The 22,500-nt window shown below is 44.7% G+C and overlaps 1 protein-coding gene across 1 annotated transcript in view; it reads left to right on the top strand.

The window, feature by feature from the left end:
* The window catches only part of pard3aa (par-3 family cell polarity regulator alpha, a), a 344,419-nt gene that overhangs the window by 201,098 nt on the left and 120,821 nt on the right, over nt 1-22,500 (top strand). The window contains 3 exon segments of the mRNA XM_031583717.2: nt 8,614-8,768; nt 10,665-10,709; nt 17,198-17,440. Coding sequence (XP_031439577.1) covers nt 8,614-8,768; nt 10,665-10,709; nt 17,198-17,440 — 443 coding nt within the window.

The raw sequence follows: 22,500 nt of genomic DNA, 5'->3' as shown, positions 1-22,500 counted from the left end.
AGAGCCTCCTGTCGGATAGAAGGGCCCAGAACAATTTACAGTCTGCCATCAGATGGCATCCAGTAGCCATCGCTAATGGAGATTTACTGAATGGCTCCTGTCTGATTAAATATTAAAGTGAACAGAGACTGACCTCACGGTGAAATGCCTGCGATGCCAATGTCAAGACAGGAATGCACCTTGGTTAATGGACTACAGATGAATGGGATTTATTTGCTTCAAAAGGAAGAAAAAAGAGACATGGAGAGGTGAAGACTATCTTTGAGACTTAATAAATAATAAGGTGTATTGAGAAAGAGTCTGCCATGAACTGGCTGTCTGGCCAGTAATACTGAAGGGGACAGTTCTCTCTCTCTGCAGGGGACGGCTCAAGTGAACTCTCCCTCCTCTCTCTGCCCCACACACACACACACACACACACACACACACACACACACACACACCTCCACCCACCACTCCTCTTCTCAGAGGGCTGTGTCCAGAGTGATGGATGTTTGTTATTTGCCTGCAGATTATCCTCAGCGCTGCCTGATTGTGCTAACAGAAAGAGCTGTTGTGTGGTGGTCCCTGCAGAGGGTTGCGACGTGAGGGGGGTAGAGTGTGTGTGTGAGCAGGGGAGAATGGGGGTGCAGAGGCCTGTGTGTGTGTGTGTGTGTGTGTGTGTGTGTGTGTGTGTGTGTGTGTGTGTGTGTGTGTGTCCTCTCTTTTTTGTTCTCTTTTGTTTGATTTCCCAAACTTGTGAAATGAATTCATAATCTGTGGTTCTCAAGACGGGCCATGCAAAGGCTGAGTACTAAAGCTGGCATGCATGAAAAGCTCACTAGTTAAAATGTACAGAGTCTCAGAGATGGCAGGCAGACTTGGCTGATTGACCAATCCACCTTTTCAGAGGAAGATAAAATGGGCGATTGTGTGAAAAAAGAGATTGAGAAGAGGAGGAAAAGAGCGAGAGGCCGAGAGGAATTGAGGAGAAAGAGACTTTCAGCAGGTAGTGATGGTCACACAGCAGGACATGGCAGAAAGATGGCAGGATGGCTGGTGTCCTCTGGTGAGCATCACTACCTGCTCAGCGGTGTGTGTGTGTCCTGAGCACATGAGACAGCCTGGGCAGGGGACCGCAGTGCATCCCTGGAGATGGAGATGGGCCCATCACATGAGTGGGGATAGGTGAAGCACACAGACCAACGCCAGTAGCGGTGGAAGCAGTAGATTTTCTATTGATTTACTATGGTTTGGGTAGCAGAAGAGTTGACACCGCTAGCATTAGCATGCTAGTGACGCGGGAGCACTGGGAGTGAAACACGATGCTCATCAATGTCACTTTAATGTGTCATAGGTCAGGCATGTCATGCGTTCTGACCAATCAATGCAGGAAGATTCTTTATAGGGGTGGGATGTTTCTTTCCGTTGTGCAGAAGTTAGTAGTACAGGTCACTTATCAACGAGAGATAGTATTTTGTTTAAGCTGATTTCATTATTATGGTCTACGCCTTTGTTCTTTTCAGTGAGATTCCTGCCTTAATGTCCATGTTTTTAGAGAGCTTTGGCAAGAATGAATACCTTTTATTTGTAGGCCTACTTTCAATAACTCGCGTTCCCCACCCCACCCTTATCTCCCCTTGCCACTGGTGCCAGTCTCCTGCAGAGAAACACTCTTCTGTGACAAACTTCAACTTCAGACTTTTTACAGTCGCTGTGAGAAACAGAAACTATTCAGAAATAGACTTGAAAGTGGAGAAAAAAATGATGGACCTTTTTAAAGCTCCAGCACCTCCATCCCCTCCTTTTGTAATAATGCATCCTAATACTAGCTGCATACATCCGGAACCTCTCATGCAAGACACAGGCTGTTCCCATGGTAATAAGGTGGACATTCTGTCTGTCTGTCTGTCTCTGGCTTTCTTTCTTTCTTTCTTTATCTTCCTCTCCCTCTCCCTTTCCATCTCTCTCTCCCTCTTCCTCTCCCTCTCCCTCTCCCTCTCCCTCTCTCTCTCTCCCTCTCTCCCTCTCTCTCTCCCTCTCCCTCTCTCTCCCTCTCTCCCTCTCTCCCTCTCCCTCTCTCTCTCCCTCTCCCTCTCCCTCTCTCTCCCTCTCTCTCTCCCTCTCTCCCTCTCTCCCTCTCTCTCTCCCTCTCCCTCTCCCTCTCTCTCCCTCTCTCCCTCTCCCTCTCCCTCTCTCTCTCTCTCTCTCTGTTGAGCATCAGCAGTGCTTTGCCTTTAGCAAATGTCATTAAACCTTAACGTTGTACACACTGGTGTTTCTTTCTTTGATATGCCAGTTCCTTCCTCAGTGTTCTGTGTACAAATGTGTCTGGGAGTTGTTTACTCTTTGCATGGCGTAGGTGTTCCTTCACCTCATGCACGTGTGTGTGTGTGTTCCTTCATGTTTCTTTCTTTTGCTGTTTGTTTTCTGTAGTCATCCTATCACCAGAATGTGATTCATTTACTCATTACCCTCCTCCATGTTCCTCCTTGATCTTCCACCCCCCCCCCCCCCCCCCCCCCCCCCAGCCCCACCAGTGCATATCATCACCCAACACATAAAGAGACCTGTATCCATCCCCCTCCTCAACAGCTCCAGTGCATATCAACACCCAACACATAAAGAGAGACCCGTATCCATCCCCCTCCTCAACAGCTCCAGTGCATATCAACACCCAACACATAAAGAGAGACCCGTATCCATCCCCCCTCCTCAACAGCACCAGTGCATATCATCACCCAACACATAAAGAGAGACCCGTATCCTACTACCCCCCACCCCCACCGCCCTCCTCTCGCCAGTTCTGCTGCTGTGCGCTGGATCACAGACATTTGATCTCAGAGAGAGAGAGAGAGAGGGAGAGAGAAAAACGCTGCTAGCTTCAGATGTGCTCCTGTTGTAAATGAGTGAATTAAGTGAGGATGAGGAAGAGGAGGAAGAGGAGGCAGCCACCCTCCTCTGTGTGCTGGAGAGCTGACCTGGGCGCTCTGCTCCAACCCCCCTTTGATCTGTCGAGGGTAGCGTGCTATCTTTTGAAGGGCTAATCACCTCCCCCCTTTGAACACTGAGCAGGAGACAAGAAGCAGAGCACACCCAGCTCTACTGAGACAGGTGCGGCTATCAGAGAGGAGCAGACACTGATGTGTGTGTGTGTGTGTGTGTGTGAAGAGGAGGTGGGAGGTGGAGGTGAAGGTTGAAGAACGTATATATGTCATTTCCATATTCTGTGAGTGAACATGGCTCTCTGAGCGAGGGTGTCTAGTTATTCAGAGTCTATAGAGAGAAGCAGAGAGAGAAAAAATTAAAACACGACGAGTTTTTCAAATGTAATGAGTCAGTACACCCTCTCCACCAGTAGGGGGTGCAGTAGAAGACAGGTGGAAAGTTTTAGCTGTAGTGAACCCTCAGTGACAGCAGCTCTCTCCCCACTGTAGAGGGGGGGGGGGGGCAGTACGGCTCAGACATCAGACTTATGAATCTCATCATCATCATCATCACCATCATCATCATCATCATCATCATCACCATCAGACAGAGGGTGACTGTTACCTCTCTGTCCCCGTGAGCTGTCACAAGTTGACATCCATTTTTTCATGGATGGTTTGGGGCCAGTTAAAGATGCCCACAAACACACACACACACACACAAGTCTGCACGCACATACACACACATTCACTCACACATGGCTGCTCAGATAAACTGAAACAAAAAATTCTCTAAGCATCATAATATTCCTTACAGCACCATTAGTGTCATTTGTGCCAATGTAAATACCCCTTCCTCTGTGTGTGTATTTGTGCGTGTGTGTGTGTGTGTGTGTGTGTGTGTGTGTGTGACCACATTTAATTATACTGAGACTCTTCCTTTAATGCTAATAGCTCCCCATCGGATATGAATATTAAAGCAACACAGTGGTGTGCCGATGTTACAGGGTGTTGAACACAGTGCTGCTTCCATGCTGTGTGTGTGTGTGTGTGTGTGTGTGTGTGTGTGTGTGTGTGTGTGTGTGTGCGCACCCAGCTGTTCTCCACAAACCATTTCGTTCCCTACCCCCCTTGCTTGCTTCAGGTGAGTCTCTATGAGCTCTATGCCAGCAACCACCCACTAGTCACACACTAACACACATTCAAATTCACACACACACACACACACACACATATGCTTAGATGCATGCGCAGTCACACGCACACACACATGCATATGCTTAGATGCGTTCGTACAGACACACACAGACACACACACACACATACATACATATGCTTAGATGCATTCGTACAGACACACACACACACACAATCTAGCATTCAACACAGTAAAACAATAGGATGAAAATGGGCAATTTAGACTTCAGTCTGCACACAAAAGACACCCCCCGCCGCCCCCCCCTCATTAGATACATTTCACTTAGTCCTAGATGAGGAGGGGGGGGGGGGGGGGGTGGAAGCAGGGTGTACGGGAGGAAGGAGGAAGAGATGTGGAAGTGAGTTAATAACCTGAAGGTCAAAAGTAAGAGAGAATGAAGAGGATAAGAGAGAAAACAAGGAGGAAGATGAAGTGAGAGACATCTGATCAGAGACATGACAGCCCATGAATGGACCACGACAGACTTGAAGACAGGACGGAGGAATTCAAGGAGGAAAAGAATGCGAGGAGGAGCAAGAGAGAGAGAGAGAGAGAGAAAGAGAGAAAGAAGAGAGAGAAGAGAGAGAGAGAGAGAGAAGAGAAGAGAGGAGAGAGAGAGAGCAAGAGAGAGAGAGAGAAAGAAGAGAGAGAGAGAGAGAGAGAGAGAAGAGAAGAGAGAGAGAGAGCAAGAGAGAGAGAGCAAGAGAGAGAGAAGAGAGAGAGAGAGAGAGAGGGAGGGATGGATGGAGGCTCCAAGGACACAGCAGTACCCACACTCCTCACAGTGAAAGCGGACTCTCTAGGTTTATACGGCGCGCACATAAATCACGCGGCTGTCAGGCTGGATGGTGCCACTGCCAGTGTGAATGAGCATTCAACGAGACACGGCAAACCCAGCATGATTCAATCACACTGCCGGCCAGCCGGCCCAGGCGCTGCTCCGCAAACAATCAGCTTAAACTAAAAGCAGAAATAAGAAAAGCTCGCTGTCCAAAAGCCAGAGCTTGTGTTTATGCCAAGTGAAGCCAAGTTTTTTTTCTGTTAAGGGGTGAGTCTCTGCTTAAGGAGAACAATTTACAAAACCATACTTTATGATTCTACCTACAACAAGATGGAGTGATCTGTCTTGCTGAAAGAAACACTCCTACCAGTAAAGACTCAAGGAAAAGCACTGATTTCATATTGCAGGGTGCAAATGCCTCAACTCTTAGCAAACATGCAGCCTATAGCTGGTAGTGAGTGAAGCGCTAGTTTTTTTATGCATTACCATATCTCTGCTCCGATCGCACATGCACTAGCAAGAGTGGATGCTTATATACCATGCTGAAGGGGAAGCAAGATAGTGCATGGAGTCGTCCACAGCATCACTGTCAATCAGCAGTTCACAGAAAGAAGGAATGGCTCCAGCAAACCCAAGTGGTTCAAACCTGAAGCTGAGCCAGTAGGGTATGTGGGATATGCACTTGAGATTATTTTCACACGTGATGAAGCAGGCCTCTGTCTAAAGTCTGAGACGGGCTGGATGACATCCCTCGTATATACTGTACGTACAGTACTTTCACTGCCTCGAAGAATTGTTTGTGTATTGCCCTTGCACTTCTTGGTCTACAAGCACCGTATTTCTTGAGTGTTCTTTTTTTTTAAATCCAGGTATGAAGGTAGAAAGCCTGCTATATGTGGCTTTGTTGACGGCGAAAAGGTAGCTTTGTTGACGGTTGAAAAGGTAGCTTTGTTTGTTGACGTTGAAAATATCTCGCCTTCCTCTTCCCGGGAAGCTTTCACTGGGACTGTCCCTTCCCTGGAGGGAGAGACTTCCTACAGTCCCACAAAAAGAGCCTCTCTCTCCCCCTCAGTGACGATCTGAGGCTCACCTTCTGTTTTCTTCCCGTTGAATATCACAGACGTTCTCTTTCAAGCCATCCACCAGAACCAGGAAAAGGAATAAGAGTTCTAATAAAAAAGCAGCCAAGAGCTAGTTCTTTTGAACAGAAGCCTTGCCCTCCCTTGATAACACTCATATTGGTAATGGGATTTAAAGCTGGAAGGAGGGAGAGAAAGAGGAGCAGGAGCAGAAGCAGAGAGAGCCTCATGGCAATAAAAGAGATGAGGCAGCTGAACTGTAAGGTGATGGAGTTGTAGCGCGAGGCTTTTAGCAGGCGATGCTCAAGAGTAGCAAAACGCATGTAGTTTTACATGCTGTTAACTCCCATGATAAACAGAGAATATGACTGCTTGAAAGAGGGGGTCCCTGCTAGCACCTGGGCTGTGCTGGTTCATTTTGGATGAGGAGGGGGTGTGCCGTTCTCCAGATTACACAAGATGAAGTTCACATTTAAAAGACGATGAAGGATGGAGAGCTACAGCTTTGAAAATGGGAACTCCTACATGAATTAATATTGTTATTCTATCGTGAACTCATTTGTAATCATTCATCCACTTATTCACTTCTATGTATGTGCATGTCACCTTAGATTTAACTGTGGACCCGAAGGCTACCCTGAGTTGTTCAACAGAATTCCTCTTCCTGTGTCGTCGCCTCCCCACACATAAACACACACACTTTCACACCACACACACACACACACACACACACACGTTCACACCACACACACTTTCACACCACTGACATCCAGTTAAGGAGGAGAAAAGGGAAACAAATATCATTGGTAAATAACTCCATATTCACTCATATGGAAAGGAAACCGAATCAGCCCCCCCCGCCCCTCCTCCACCCCCCCACTTTCTCTCACTCTCTCATTCCCTCTCCCGATGTGTCTGCTCTCTCTCTCTCTCTTTCTCTCACTCTCTCATTCCCTCTCCCGATGTGTCTGCTCTCTCTCTCTCTCTCTCTTTCTCTCACTCTCTCATTCCCTCTCCCGATGTGTCTGCTCTCTCTCTCTCTTTCTCTCACTCTCTCATTCCGTCTCCCGATGTGTCTGCTGTCTCCCTCTGGCACATGGCAGGCACACTGTTAAGAGGACTTCACCAGGAGACGTGCAGGGTAACATCAATATATCATATCACATTCAGCCGCCCGGTTGCCGCTGGCGCTCTAATTCATACACTAAGGAGGTTTCATGGGTGATGTGAAATGTAGGGCAAAGCAGGGGAGAAAACAATTATTTTCCTGCACCGTTGACAGGATTCTGAGTGTATCTGTGTGTCTGACATGACTGACGCCATAGGGCCCTGGTTCGAGAGCGAGAACGGCTGGCAGTAACCACAGCTCATGCACACTGTTGCAAAACTAACTTAAAAAGAGATGCTTAAGAGAAAGAGGTCAAGGTGTGGCCATGGGCACTGCGTGGGCAGAGCCAGGTCGAAGGTCGAAGGTCATTAGTGATATGAGTTGTAGATGACCAATAGCATTGCTGAGCAGTCCATTTCAACTGGCGAGATCACAATGCAAGAAGATGGTAATATCGCAGCGGATCTGGGCTGCGTTTCCCAATAACGTCCCCTTAGAGGACCCTTCCTACGTATACCTTAAGAGGCCATCCATGTTTATGGCATCCTGGCCAAGAAAATACACCTCTTGTGGAAAATGCGCAAGTCATTATTGTGTATTTCCATCACGAATGACATTCATTTACTGCTGATAGCATTCAAGTTAGACAAATTAGACTGCCTCTTCCCAGACACTCAAGTCTTTAAAAGGGTTTAACCTTTTAAAACAAACTGTATTCATTCTAAAGCCTGCCAGAATATGTGTTAACTTTGAGGATATCCGATATACTATATTAATAGCATTAACACAGACTAGCTCCTGGTTTCTACAGACATAGAAGCATAATGCTCCACTCTTCCAATAAAGGGAACGTGATATTTATTTGACAGAAAGATCAATCAGAGTTAGGCAGTGGTGGTTTGTTATTGGCGCATGTACATTTCCCCATGTCGCTACGCCTATGTCCAAAATCTACACCTCAGCGGAATTTTGAACGTATCCCCCGGAGTTTAAGTTTCCCACCGCTTTATGTATTTCTGACTCAAAAGTTCTTCCATAGGCTTGATCGCATCAAATATTGCTAAAACATAATGACATCAATGATGATAAAAATCAACAGCGTCAAACAGTATCACCGGCCTTTTCTCCAATTTCATTTCTGTTCATGTTCATCATGTGTGCGGGAACCGAGAAGGACGGTTCACTTGGTCCCCCGGGCGCTGAGAAGCTGCCCACTGCTCCTGGAGGGTCCTGGAGGAGGAAGGATGGTCCGGGATGGGTCAAATGCAGAGCGTACATTTCACAGCGACCTCATGGCCTGCGTGTGTTTGTGTGTGTGTGTGTGTGTGTCCTGTGTCGCCTCCATAAAATACAGTACAGTGTGTGTTGCAGTGTGCCGCTTGTGGCAATAAAAGAACTGTTTGTTTAGTGCCACTGTGCCAGAATGTGAGAGAGTATGTCATGAAGAATGTTGGCCATCTCCATGTCTTTATTATCTATATTTCCTCACTCCCCCCCCTCTCTCTCTCTCTCTCTCTCTCTCTCTCTCTCTCTCTCTCTAGCTCTCTGAGTCCAGACGCAGACGCAGACCAGGACCTCACTTTCCAGCGGGAGGGCTTTGGCCGCCAGAGCATGTCTGAGAAGCGCACCAAACAGTTTGGGGACGCTTCCCAGCTGGACATCATCAAGACTCGCAAGTCCAAGAGCATGGACCTGGGTAAGAGTGTTTGAGAAAAATATGGGCCTGGGTAAGAGTGTTTGAGAAGAGCATGGGCCTGGTTAAGAGTGTTTGAGAAGAGTATAGCTTTGGGTAAGAGTGTTTGAGAAGAGCATGGGCCTGGGTAAGAGTGTTTGAGAAGAGTATAACTATGGGTAAGACTGTTTGAGAAGGGTATGGGCCTGGGTAAGAGTGTTTGAGAAGAGTATAGCTATGGGTAAGACTGTTTGAGAAGGGTATGGGCCTGGGTAAGACTGTTTGAGAAGGGCAAGGACCAGGGTAAGAGTGTTTGAGAAGGGTATGGGCCTGGGTAAGAGTGTTTGAGAAGAGTATAACTATGGGTAAGAGTGTTTAAGAAGAGTATAACTATGGGTAAGAGTGTTTGAGAAGAGTATAACTATGGGTAAGAGTGTTTGAGAAAAATATGGGCCTGGGTAAGAGTGTTTGAGAAGAGTATAGCTTTGGGTAAGAGTGTTTGAGAAGAGTATAACTATGGGTAAGAGTGTTTGAGAAGAGCATGGGCCTGGGTAAGAGTGTTTGAGAAGAGTATGGCTCTGAGTAAGAGTGTTTGAGAAGAGTATGGCTCTGAGTAAGAGTGTTTGAGAAGAGTATGGCTCTGAGTAAGAGTGTTTGAGAAGGCAGCGGGCTCCTCAGAGAACCCAAGCCATCTTGACCTTCCCTCAGTCTTCCCTGACCTTGACCTCATGATGCTGTGTGCTTACTGCAATACACCATATCTGTCAGACAGAATGTCTCCATCCCTTTGAACACCAGTGTGGAATAAGAGGGAGGTGGTGTATCTCTCTCTCTCTCTCTCTCTCTCTCTCTCTCTCTCTCTCTCTCTCTCTCTCTCTCTCTCTCTGCCAATGTTTCTCTTATCTCCTCTTTGGGATTTTACCTCAGTGAAACAGGTCATCATGTTAGACTATGGTTGAATAAGTTGAAGGAACATGATACGCACAGACAGACACGGTGATGCATTGATATTCAACCAACCCCCTGACCCCCCTAGCCAAACACACATTTATCTTGTAAAATAAGGACTTTATTCTTTAGTCCTTTCAATAAGAAAATATTTTGATATCCTTCTGGTTACTCAACACATGACATTGGGATTCAAAAGCAGAACAGACATCCAACCGCTTCCAGTTCTCCCCGTACACAAAGAGGTCTGTTTTCATACTGTGCAGGCTTTTAAAATAATAAGTTATGATTACCCTCATGTTTTAAGTGCTGTTATGACTAGAAACACAAAATCTGTCAAGTCCATGAACATTAAGAGAAAGGCTTGATCTTCGTCATTGTCAAAGGGTTTTAGGAGTGCATCCAGGTATGATCGCATGTCAAAACTACCGCATACTTACACAGGTACACCAAGACACACCTGGTCTCACCTTCACTTGCACTCTTCCTGAAACTCAACAGGTCTTTCACTGGTTCTTCTGAATTCCCTCTCAGTCTTGTCTCAGCTTTGGACTACAAATGCAGTTGCAAATAATACAGTAGGAAGCAGGAGAATTTGGATTTAGTTGGCACAAATCATACAGTTTTTGGCCTGATGAAAATGCCAGATAAGACTGAAAGGGAAGGGAAATGGTAAGGGTCTGCACTGTTGTTGATCTTCATAACACTTAATAACACCTCTTAGTTCAAGATTGCAATGACTGAGAGATGCATGGTGTTTCAAATCTAAAATGGCTTAAATCTCTTTCTTCCCTTCACATTATATTTGCATGCTACTTGATTGGTTGTTTGACAAATGCACAGTAACAGAAATGCTCTTCCTGAATGAGGTGTCCTTGCTGGAATGCTTGCTTATGGGTGGGAAGGGTGCCTGATTGGTGGAATGATCGAATGAGGGCACTAACCAATCATAATTGTTTGCCCCTTTAACAGTAGCTGACGAGATTAACCCCAATGCCTGCACTGAGAGACTGAAAGGTAAGCTATCGGTGGGGGACACACACACACAGCACAACACGTCTGGACAACCGCTATGGAACTGTCCTCAAGTTGCCTCTCCAATAAAAACACAGTTCAAAGAATCTTGAATCAAAACCAAGTGCGAGAGAGATGAGGAAAGCTATTTTGGTCAAAAGGTCATGTTTCGCGCAACGTCAGGCTGTGACAGAACTGTGCAGGGCTTCAGCCTCATGAACGTTATTTCGATTCCCCCCTTTCACAGGAGCCATTGAGATGGAGTGGATGGCTGTATTAAACTCTCTGGAAGCACTCGGTGAAATGCCACCACTGAAGCATTTTTTAAAAAAACCTTTCCACGCGTCTGTTTAAATATCACCTCTTATTTCTGCAGAGACTGCTGCACTCACTTGGGCTGCCATTTCAAACAGCGGCCGAGTGTGTCATCAGTGCGTGTGAAAGGGCAGATTTCTGGTATTCAATCCTGCAAAGTTTAGAATCGTGGTTGTGGCTGATGTCAGTTGGTTGATTCTGCCTTTGTTGACCTCTGTTGATCTTTGAACTTTAACCTCAAGACTTTCTCAGAATGAAAAAGGCTTATCACATTTGTTCAGAGGCCTAGAGGTTTTTTACCTCATTAGCTGTATCTAAAGGGCTGTAGTAGAGAGAATATTTAGGAAGCAATTTGCAGTAATTGCTGTCGTATAAATGATGTTTCATTTTCTCCCACATTTTTTTTTTCCCTTTTCTGTCAGATTGACTAGCAGAGTGTTTAATAGAGGTTTTGGCAGTAGCTTTGGGGGAGCACACCACATGGCTTGTTCTTTTGAGAATATGATTGAAGAAAACATTCATTATGCTGAGTAAGGACGCACTGTGTGTGCGTGTGCGCGTGTGGCGCGCGTGCGTGCGTGTGTGTAGGAGGAAAGTCTGATTTGCAAAAAAAAAAAGATCCTCAATGCCAGCCTTCATGTTTGCAGTTCATCCATTCTGATTCTGTTTAGACATGAGACAGGGTGAGTTATCCTGAGGTGACACAGCTAGATAGAAACACAATACCACCAGAAGAACAGCCGACGCTGCCCAGAGCCTTCTGACCTTCTGCATATACTGTACATAGTGTCATTCAAGTCTCAGATCTTCAGGATATAATACCTTCATGACGGATTTCAGTGAAGAAGCACAGATGATCCGCAGTATTAGCCACTCACACCTACCACAAGTCTTTCTCTAGAAGTTACTGGCAGTGTAGAGATGGCAGGCCTGTGAGTTTAGGCCCTGTGGGCAGAACCGCTGCCATACATATATAAAAAGGCACACACCCTTTAAACTCAGTCAGTGACCTGCTCCCAGGGTAGGGGGGAAGATTAGAAAAGACAGATAAACTAGTCTGGCACGAGGGGAATACGCATGGTAGTGAGCAGCTGTGGAGTTGTCAGCCTCTCAGAGATGATGAGGAGCCGTCTGAAGGAGCCAAGCCTCAAAGCAAAGCCTCATGGGTGGAAGAGTGTGTGTGTGTGTGAAGCTGGGTGAGTTAGGGAGAGTTCCCAAAAGCTCTTTGTGTTCGAGGGGGGAAAACAGAGAGGATCGCACACCCCCTGCTAGAGCCGTGAGCTTAAAATGGTGGAGAAAAAGGGTTTCATTCTGCACTTTATTGAAATGGACCCTTGAGAGCTGTACTGAGGAGCTGAGGAAAAACATGCTATTAGATTCCATTAGTTAGAAAAACGTAAATAGCACAATATAGATACACTGACGTAGAAATGGCAGAAGCAACTAATAAACACAGCTAAAATAATGAACACAATATCTCTCTGTACTCCACGGCCACGGGGATAGTCAGTGGTGGTTGATACACCAAATGTGAAAGTCTAGAGGTGAGGGAAAGGTAGGTGTAGACATCCCTCTTGCCAGTAATGATGCGCCTTGGACAGCGGTGGACTCTCAGTCAACTCTCCGCGGCTCCTGCACTTATCACTGGAGGGCCCCGGAGAGAGAGAGCAGGCTCCCCTTGGTCACTGTGGAGCTATTTTTAGCCTTTAATCACCCTTTTAACGCCACGCTAAAGCCTTGTGCACGCTGAATAAATGAGGTGTAATTGGGCCTCTGTCCAGGAGCACAAATACTCCTTGCATACATGAGGTGCAGTTGTGAGCGATGTCAGTGAAAGCAGTGTTGTAGCTCTGCTTAATTGCACCTCAGTGGCAGTTTCCAATAATATCTGCCCCCCCCTGTGATTTTATTCATGAGATTTGTTCTACTCGTACCTTTTAACACCTAATAATAATCACTCTTTTCCAATATATACTATGTAATTCCAATACTACTAAGTGTTTGCTTGCCTTTTGTATTCTTGCCTATTTAAAGAGCTGGAACACATTCCTCTTGGCTCAAGTAGAGTGTGTGTGTTGCAGGTGTGCGGCGACATCAACACTTCATGCCCTCCTAGATGAAGGTTTTGCTTTTAGAAGCTGTGCTCATGGGGCGTGAACCCGTGCAGTTGCTTGCTTCTGAACGCACTTTGATGGGTATTGGGTATATGCATTGTTTTGTTTGTCTCCGTTGAAAAGATGATGAGCCACACACAGTATTTTGAATAGAGATCAGACCAGACGATGGTATATTATGAGATTGTTGTCAGGAAAAAGACACCCTTATATTTATTTATTTTTTTTTTAAATAAGGGCATAGGCATCAGCGAATCAGATGTTCAGCTCATGAAATAGAAAACAGCAGAGGTGGGGACTCGAATACCAAATCAGTCCCAACTGATATAACAAAACTCAGAGATTTCCCAACACAGCAGATGTCTTTTTTTATTCTTCAAACTGTTGCACATCAGTCTCGGATTTATCTCCGAATCCCATTGTGTTTGGCCTCCATTGCGATCCTGGTGCATGTTGAGTTTGGCCCTCCATAGCGATCCTGGTGCATGTTGAGTTTGGGCCTCCATAGCGATCCTGGTGCATGTTGTGTTTTCAGGATTTCTGCGTAAGCTTCACAAAAGCTTCCCATTTCCATGGCTTCGATTGAGTCAGCTTTCCAAGCACGAGGGAGTGATATTTCCTCAATCCGAGTGGTTTTGTCTTGGATGCCCGTTTAAAAAAATATATCTTAAAGCCTGTCCTCGGTCGTCCTTCACGGAATATAAGGTCTCCTTGGAGGACAGTGAAGCGTTCTACTCCACTCTTGCCCCCCAAGTGGTGTGATTGCATGAGCAGTGTTGTTCAGTCCGTGCTGCACAAATTAATCTAGTCATCAAGAGCTGTTCCCTTCAGCTCTGTATTGTAGTAAGAAAATTGCAGGCCTATTTATAACTCATTCTATGGATGTTGCAGTGGAAAAATGGTTCAAGTGAAACCACTTGCAGAGAGACCTTCATAGAAGAGGCAGCACACGTGGGTTTCCTACTCTACAGACAAACCCCTCTTGTGTGTACCCTAATGGTTCTGTCCTCAGTGGCTATCCAGTGACCTCTATTCAGATTCCTCTGGGCTGTCCTCTGTTAACACGGTCAGCGGTGTTCAGCTACTGTTTCCATACTACATACTTACCACATACTGTCAACCACAGGTGCTTAAACCTGCCTGATTGGATCCCTCCCCAACCTTCCCAGCTAGCTGCACAGTGATCCTATGAGCAGCAGAGCCAGGCCTGCATATACACACACACGCGCTGATCTCCACTGCATATATTTATGGACACCTGAATTCCACCGCCACCCAAAGAGCAGCCATAGCCATAGCTCTGATTCAGAAGAGTTGTGTTTTCGGCTCCATCTGGGCTAATCGCACTCATACATGTTTCAGGATTGCTTAGTTAAAGGATCAAGAGGAGATTAAAAGGGTGCAGTTGGCAAAGACAATTCTCAGAAAGCCACTACTGCTTGTGAAGTAATGATAACAGCAGCAGCAGCGCTAGTTTGGATTACACTGGGAAACTCTGGCAAGGTGCCTCGTCTCGCTCATAATCACCCCAGTTCCAAACATCCCCCTCTTCTGAAATCACCTGTAATCACGTCAGCCACACTTTCATTGTTTCTTTCTCTCTGGCTCGCCTGTTTCTCCCTCTCTCCCCCCTGTCTGTATACAAAACTTCATCATGCAAACCCGGGCTGTCAGAAAGGGGCTATTCAGTAAGAGTAAGGCGGTAATAGATTTTCTAATTGTTTTCTCTTGGTGATAGGGGTTTATTTTATCAGCTTGATCTGTGTTTGGTTTGAAGTCTTTCCACCCAGAGTTCCGCGGTGTGCCTCACCGTTATGGCCCTCAACGGTCCGTTTAGCCCTCGGAAAACAAGCCGGGGCCACCGTCGATGGTCAAGCGTGAGCTCCACGCGCTCAGGTCTACCTCATAAGAACAAAAAGATGGAGAGGGAGAGAGCAGAAAAAGGAACGAATGAATGAATAGAATCAGGCAGAATGAGAGAAAGGTCGAGAGAAAGTGCTAGAATATCCTAGAGTAGCAGTGAATAAAAACAAGCTAAAAGAAGGAGAAAAGTTGTGTTTAGACAGGGGGCATAGCCACATGTGAAAATGGCAGAACCCTGACGTGTGTGTGTCCCCGTGGGGCGAACCTACACGAGACATAAACGCTTCATTTCAGGGAGAGGTGGATGAGTTCAAGCGGACATTTTCAATTAACATCTGTGGATATTAACAGAAGAAGCGTTATGTTATACGTGAACATTTATTCATATTTCATGTTTGCTTTCTCGGGTTACATATAATGGGGGGAGATCTGGATTGCATGTGAGAGAGGTATGATTGAAGAGAATCACATAAATAACCGCTATCAAAACAAATACAGACACCCACTGTACTCCACCTGTGCGCGTTGAACAGGATATGCCATCCACAGGAGAAAGAGTTAAATAAATGAACGGGGAGGAACGCCTGGTATCTGCTCACTGCCAGCCCCGATTAGAGTCTGTTTGCTCGGAGAGCTGGTGTTAGCATTAGCTTTCCTGCTATGAAGGGTAATGACACAATCACTCTCTGACGAACAGACACAGTCGGCAGCCCTGTCTGACTTCCTGCCGAGGCCTCTGAATGGTGGCGTCCTTTCAGACCTACAATGTTTGTTCATGTATAATTTGCATGTTAATTACATTAGCCTGCTTGAGTGAGATCCATTATGTGGAAAAGAAAGAAAGGGGAAATGAATTGGACCAATAGTTACTGTAGTTTTGTAGTGTTTTTTTTTTGTGTTTTTTTTTTTTTTCAGATACTATAAGCAATGATTATTTCTTACTAACTCCCTTTATTATTAGCCACTGTTGAATCTGTTAGCTCCTTTAAATATGTGGCAGGGATACCCATTTTCTTGAAAAAATTCTGGTTTGTCAGTACAGAGCCTAGGATTATTTAAAATATATCTTTGTCACAACTTTTCTTTTCTTTGTGGGCCCTTGCATAAAAAACATTCAAAAGTGTTTCTACATGCTTTTACCTTCGTGTCAGTTCCTGAGATAAGTGGCTGTTGTTATGCCCAGTAATTGTGCGAGAGAATGTGTTTCTCTACCCTGAGAGAGGCCACACTGCCTTCTCCCAGCATGGGTGGCATGTTCTAACTGATCCTTCAGAACTCAGCTCAACACAGACACTTCCTTATTTCACTCTCACCGTTCCATGCACATTCTCTTTCTTTTGCTCTCTCTCTCTCTCTCTTTGTCCTCCCATTGCTGTGCCAAACACACACCTCAGACACACACCTCAGACACACACCTCAGACACACACCTCAGACACACACCTCAGAAACATGCTTTCACTTCTCTTGCTCTTCTTTTCTTTACTGATTTCTATTTCCCTCTCTGGGTCTCTCTGCTGATATCTCTTCCCCTCTCTGGGTCTCTCTGCTGATATCTCTTCCCCTCTCTGGGTCTCTCTGCTGATATCTCTTTCCCTCTCTGGGTCTCTCTCCTGATTTCTGCTTTTGTATTCATTGTAGCTGAGCAGGGTCTTGTCTTCATGGAGTTTCTCAGTGAGATCATGAGCATCATGAGAAAGCAATTGATAGTGAAGATGGCATATCACTGGACTAAGAAAAGAGTTAAGGTTAGATCCTCCTGTTGATGTGTAGATGTGGTGTGCTCTCCCCAGCCCTTACAGTGCCACATGTTTCCCAGAGTCGTGAATACAACCTGACTGCTTTACAGACTCTGTTATATGCATTGTTACCTGTCAGGTACCTCCAGCATAGATAGAGATTGGTCCACTTCTGCCTCTCCCCTCCTCTCCTCTTGTCTTTCATCTCCCCACACTTGCATCTGCATTGTTTTGCGAAAGCTTCTAATTATGGATTGCTGTGTTAACCTACCAGAGTGTTTCTACAAAAAATCAAACTCTTGTAATGTGACGATGAAGACCAGCAGCTCTTTCTGTTCTGATGTGTTCTGATGTGAGCATCAGCATTCTCCCAATATATCATTAGTTCAAATGGCCAAGGCTTGGTATCTGTCCCCTCGTTTCTAGCTCTTCAAATGATGTTCTTTTTTTTTGCCTTTTAAGGTTCCCCAAGTCGAGATGTTGGCCCATCTCTTGGTCTGAAGAAATCCAGCTCCCTCGAAAGCCTCCAGACTGCCGTCGCTGAGGTTACCCTCAATGGAGACATCCCCTTTCACAGGCCCCGCCCCCGGATCATAAGGGGGAGGGGCTGCAACGAGAGCTTCCGTGCCGCCATTGACAAGTCATATGATCGTCCGGGCATGACCATCGCTGCCACAGAGGAGGATGACGAAGGCATGGAAACTTGTGAGTGCACACACACAACCCTCCTAAACCAGACACACAGCACACATAGGTGTGTTCTTGAATACAAGTAGTGTGATTCCAAGAGATCTAGTTCTGTTGAAGACATGCACACTTTCGCAAACTCTCTCACCTGTGTTAGTACAAAATCATGCAGTATAGTTTCACCCGGGGAACAGTGTTTTTGGTATTTCTCATTATGTTGTGGTACAAACCATTCATCTTTAAGTGAAAAAAAGAAAACACAAAATATGATGTTCCAGCTATTGCATTCTCAAGCACTCTTCTGTTCCACTGTTTCCTGTGAGTTTGAGCTTGGTCGTCTGATAGGATGATCGTTCCCCGGTGGAATTTGCAGTTGCATGAGCCACTTCATCATGGGTATCTGGGTCAGGATTTCCTTCAGATAGAAAGAAGGCAGGAAGGCAGAAGCGACATGAGGGAATAAATGCCCAATCAGTATTAACATGGCTTCTATGCACAACAGTCGTGCCAGCGTGGGTTTCTGGAGCGTTCTGGTAATGGTGGTGTTCGCTTCATGGGTTTCTTGGCTTCCCTCCCCTCGTTCAAATTGGTTCTGGTTATTAATACTAACAGATTGTAAGCATTCCGTAATTACTTACAGTCCCCCGCCAGATCTGTGTGTCCTTGAAATCCGGTGAAGCTATTAGTAAAAGAATAATGCATCTATGAAAAGTTATAGCAATAATACGTTAAATAATGCATCTATGTAGAGTTATAGCAATAATATGTTAAATAATGCATCTATGAAAAGTTATAGCAATAAGATGTTAAATAATGAATCTATGAGGAGTTATAGCAATAATATGTTAAATAATGAATCTATGAGGAGCTATAGCAATAATATGTTAAATAATGAATCTATGAGGAGTTATAGCAATAATATGTTAAATAATGCATCTATGTAGAGTTATAGCAATAATATGTTAAATAATGAATCTATGAGGAGTTATAGCAATAATATGTTAAATAATGAATCTATGAGGAGTTATAGCAATAATATGTTAAATAATGCATCTATGTAGAGTTATAGCAATAATATGTTAAATAATGCAACTATGAGGAGCTATAGCAATAATATGTTAAATGTGCCCTTTTGTTTTTGCTAAATAGCAGTTTGAGTAGTGGTCAGAGCAATTGTAATGTATTGAATTGCCATGATTGTCATCTCAGAGACTATATATTAGCAGTTAAATGGTATCTCACAATACGCAGAGCATCCACAGTCTGTTGGCTAGGCTGTTCCCCCTACAACATGTTTGCATAAAGCAAAGCTCATTTGAAGGAGAAGTGAGGGTCTTATTTGGATTGAACATTACTCCACTTCATAGCTCTAAGCTCTAAGAGCACACAGAGGTCGGCATGGTATTTCACAGCGCCAAACACAAATATGCCATTCCCATCACAGGTAACACTGCCATATCACACACACAATAATCACCTTTTCTTCCTATTCCGAATAGATTCTGTTCAATTTCAAAATTACCTGGATCACTTTGTTTCCAGAACCTCTGTCTGTGAAGCACTAAATACCTTGTTATCTATGGATGAGAAATGGAAATTGCAGCTGATTTCTCAGTAGAGGTATATTGCATCCTCTCGTCTGTGATATTCAAATAGCTCTGTTTTTCAATTTAGATAAAAAGACCCCGAACGGGGGGCTGTCACTGAGGTTAATAGTCAAAGTTGACAGATAAGCTGCACCTTTTTTTTTTGACATATCCAACCCAGACTTTTATTTACATAAATTGTGAATTTGGAATCACCCAGGGAAAAATGTGTCGCCGCAAGATATCCCACTGACTGAATGGATTCATCTGCTGTTTTCAGATATCCCACTGACTGAATGAATTCATCTGCTGTTTTCTCACTGTTCTATATGTTAAATGGCGCACATCAATATTATGTTCTCCTTTTCTTCTGCCCCTCTGTCACCCTCATTCCACCCTCTTTGAATGAGCAATTTCACCAATAGTCACTAGTCAGACTCATACACAGAAGGAGATGAAGAATACCCCTTGTCTATCAAATCAACTCCTTTCTTGGGGAGAGCTGTGATCATTTTAATTACCCTAATTCACCTCCTTTTTCTTGGAAACACCCAGTAACTTATACTGGAAGAAAACCCTTACCTGATCCTTACTGGCTTATTGAGTGATCTTTCATTTTTTTTTATCTGTGATATCCATGTCATTTCCAGTTGTGTTTTATCGTTTTGTTTTGTTTATTTGTGGGTTTTTTCCTTGTCCTGCTCGGCCCTCCCTTCTGTACTCTAGTTTAGCCTAATGAGTTGCGAGCCTTCAGTCGAATACTTACCTTTGTGTTGTCTCTTTTTCGGGCTCACACTCTGGTTCCAGATTTGTGTGTGTGTGTGTGCGTTTCTCTTTGTGAGTCTATGATCAAAACAAATATAGAAGCAAGCAGACACACAGACACACACAGTCAGATTCTCCCGAGGAGGTTTCATGATTCCCATCTCTGGGGGAGTTATCTGAGACAGCATCATTAGGAGCTGCAGAAATTAGCACCGTTGTCTAATCTTTGAGAAAAAGGCTTTAATTGCCAGCTGCAGCTTTGTCGCAGTGAAGGTCCGCCTTTGCACTTAGCAATGGCGATAAGATGTTCAAACAAAAAAAAAAGATGAAGGTAGGTAGGTAGGATGCAGCACCTGAAGGGGCAAGAGAAACATAAAAAGGGAGAGAGCGCGCGAGAGAGAGAGAGAGAGAGAGAAAAGAGAGTATAATTGAATAGGTTTAGGCCATAGATGTGCTTACCATTCTTCTCATATATGGTTCCACTGTGAGATTTCATTTCAGTAATTTCCCTTCTGAGATAGCCACCAAAAAGAATGTGCTGATAACTTGAACGACAAGGCAGTGGCAGAACACAAATCCCCTACTCATCCCTGAAATGAGAACCTTCTCCCCCCTCCCTTCCCACAGTATTATCCTCCATTACACAGCACACAAAAAAAAATCCAACATGGCCTCCTCTTTCCTTCTCTCTTTTTTTGAATAAGTGCCTTTCTTTGTCTCATCAAAAGCCTTCAGTGAGGAAGTAACGTTGAGAACATTAATAAGCGCTAATCTCAGAGACATCTACTGTACCTCCAGTGCCCATTACGATCCTCCATTACTGGAGTGGTTCGTCTTTCCAGAGACTCTCCCGTTTCTTCCCCTCACTATTCTATGTCTTCCTATTGTGCTGCATGTATTTGAAGTTACAGTTAGGGACAGATTAACTGCATTCCACATTATTAACAAGAATTGTAGATAATAAGTCTTATTTGATTGTAAGAGTTTTTTTAGCCTGACAGTTTTTTTTTCTTTGAAGGGCTTGGATGATTTATGCTCTTTTATAATAGTACATGTTTATTGATTGTTATTATAATGTATAATGCAGCATATAATATCAATAATGATTTATCAAACAATTTTTATAATTACTTATTTTTAGAGCGTATATTGAGTTATAAACAAACACAACACATTTAGTTAGACCATCACTTATTAATTCTGCATGTTAAAATGAAATCTATACTTGGATCGCTGTGGGAACCATTTTTGTGTGTGATGCAATTAATGATCAGGCTCCGATGAAACTGTCAGGAGACCTAGAAGTCTTTCTTCAAAGCAAACATCCTCATAGCACAATGAATAAATCAAACAAGGATATTAACTCGAGCCTCCTGCGATCCTGCTATCTCTCTCTCCCTCTCTCTCTCTCTCTCTCTCTCTCTCTCCCTCTATTCTGCCTCTCTGCGGCTCAGAATAGTTCAAAGAAATCTTCAAAGTCTGAGGAGAAAACCTTAAAATATTTTCTGATCATGAATTGCATCACACACAGCCAAAAACACTACATAGTAATTGAGTGCAGAAGTAAATCATTCATCAGCATCGGACCCTGATCTAGGCTCCTACAAAAGACATGAAAGGAAACACTCATTTGAAGTTGTCATTTTATTCAACTTATGTGCTTGGGGATGGGATGTGGTGTTGCTGACACAGCAGGCCCAGGCCTCTGAAGCATCCACTACCCTGCTGATGGGGTTCTAGAAGGATCTAGTTATCATCCACTACCCTGCTGATGGGGTTCTAGAAAGAGCTAGTTATCATCCACTACCCTGCTGATGGGGTTCTAGAAAGAGCTAGTTATCATCCACTACCCTGCTGATGGGGTTCTAGAAAGAGCTAGTTATCATCCACTACCCTGCTGATGGGGTTCTAGAAAGAGCTAGTTATCATCCACTTCCCTGCTGATGGGGTTCTAGAAGGAGCTAGTTATCATCCACTACCCTGCTGATGGGGTTCTAGAAGGAGCTAGTTATCATCCACTTCCCTGCTGATGGGGTTCTAGAAGGAGCTAGTTATCATCCACTACCCTGCTGATGGGGTTCTAGAAGGATCTAGTTATCATCCACTACCCTGCTGATGGGGTTCTAGAAGGAGCTAGTTATCATCCACTTCCCTGCTGATGGGGTTCTAGAAGGAGGTAGTTATCATCCACTACCCTGCTGATGGGGTTCTAGAAGGAGCTAGTTATCTACGCCTGTAGTAGAAGTTGGTGACCAGACGAAAGAGTGAGAGGGTTTTCCTCCTTTCTTCCTGTGTTTGCCATGCTCTCTCCATCTCTGGGTTTTCCTCCTTTCTTCCTGTGTTCACCATGCTCTCTCCATCTCTGGGTCTTCCTCCTTTCTTCCTGTGTTCACCGTGCTCTCTCCATCTCTGGGTTTTCCTCCTTTCTTCCTGTGTTCACCATGCTCTCTCCATCTCTGGGTCTTCCTCCTTTCTTCCTGTGTTCGCCTTGCTCTCTCCATCTCTGGGTTTTCCTCCTTTCTTCCTATGTTCTCTTTGTTCTCTCCATCTCTGGGTTTTCCTCCTTTCTTCCTCTGTTCACCTTGCTCTCTCCATCTCTGGGTTTTTCCTCCTTTCTTCCTGTGTTCACCATGCTCTCTCCATCTCTGTCTCCCCCTTTGGTCCCCACATTCTCTCTCATGAATCATGAGTGAAAGAGCCGTTTGCAGTTGATGGAGAGATAAAGCT

This window comes from Clupea harengus, chromosome 17 (genome assembly GCF_900700415.2).
Source record: "Clupea harengus chromosome 17, Ch_v2.0.2, whole genome shotgun sequence".
NCBI lineage: Eukaryota > Metazoa > Chordata > Actinopteri > Clupeiformes > Clupeidae > Clupea > Clupea harengus.
The sequence above is the reverse complement of the archived record's forward strand: the minus strand, read 5'-3'. Positions and strand labels throughout refer to the sequence as shown.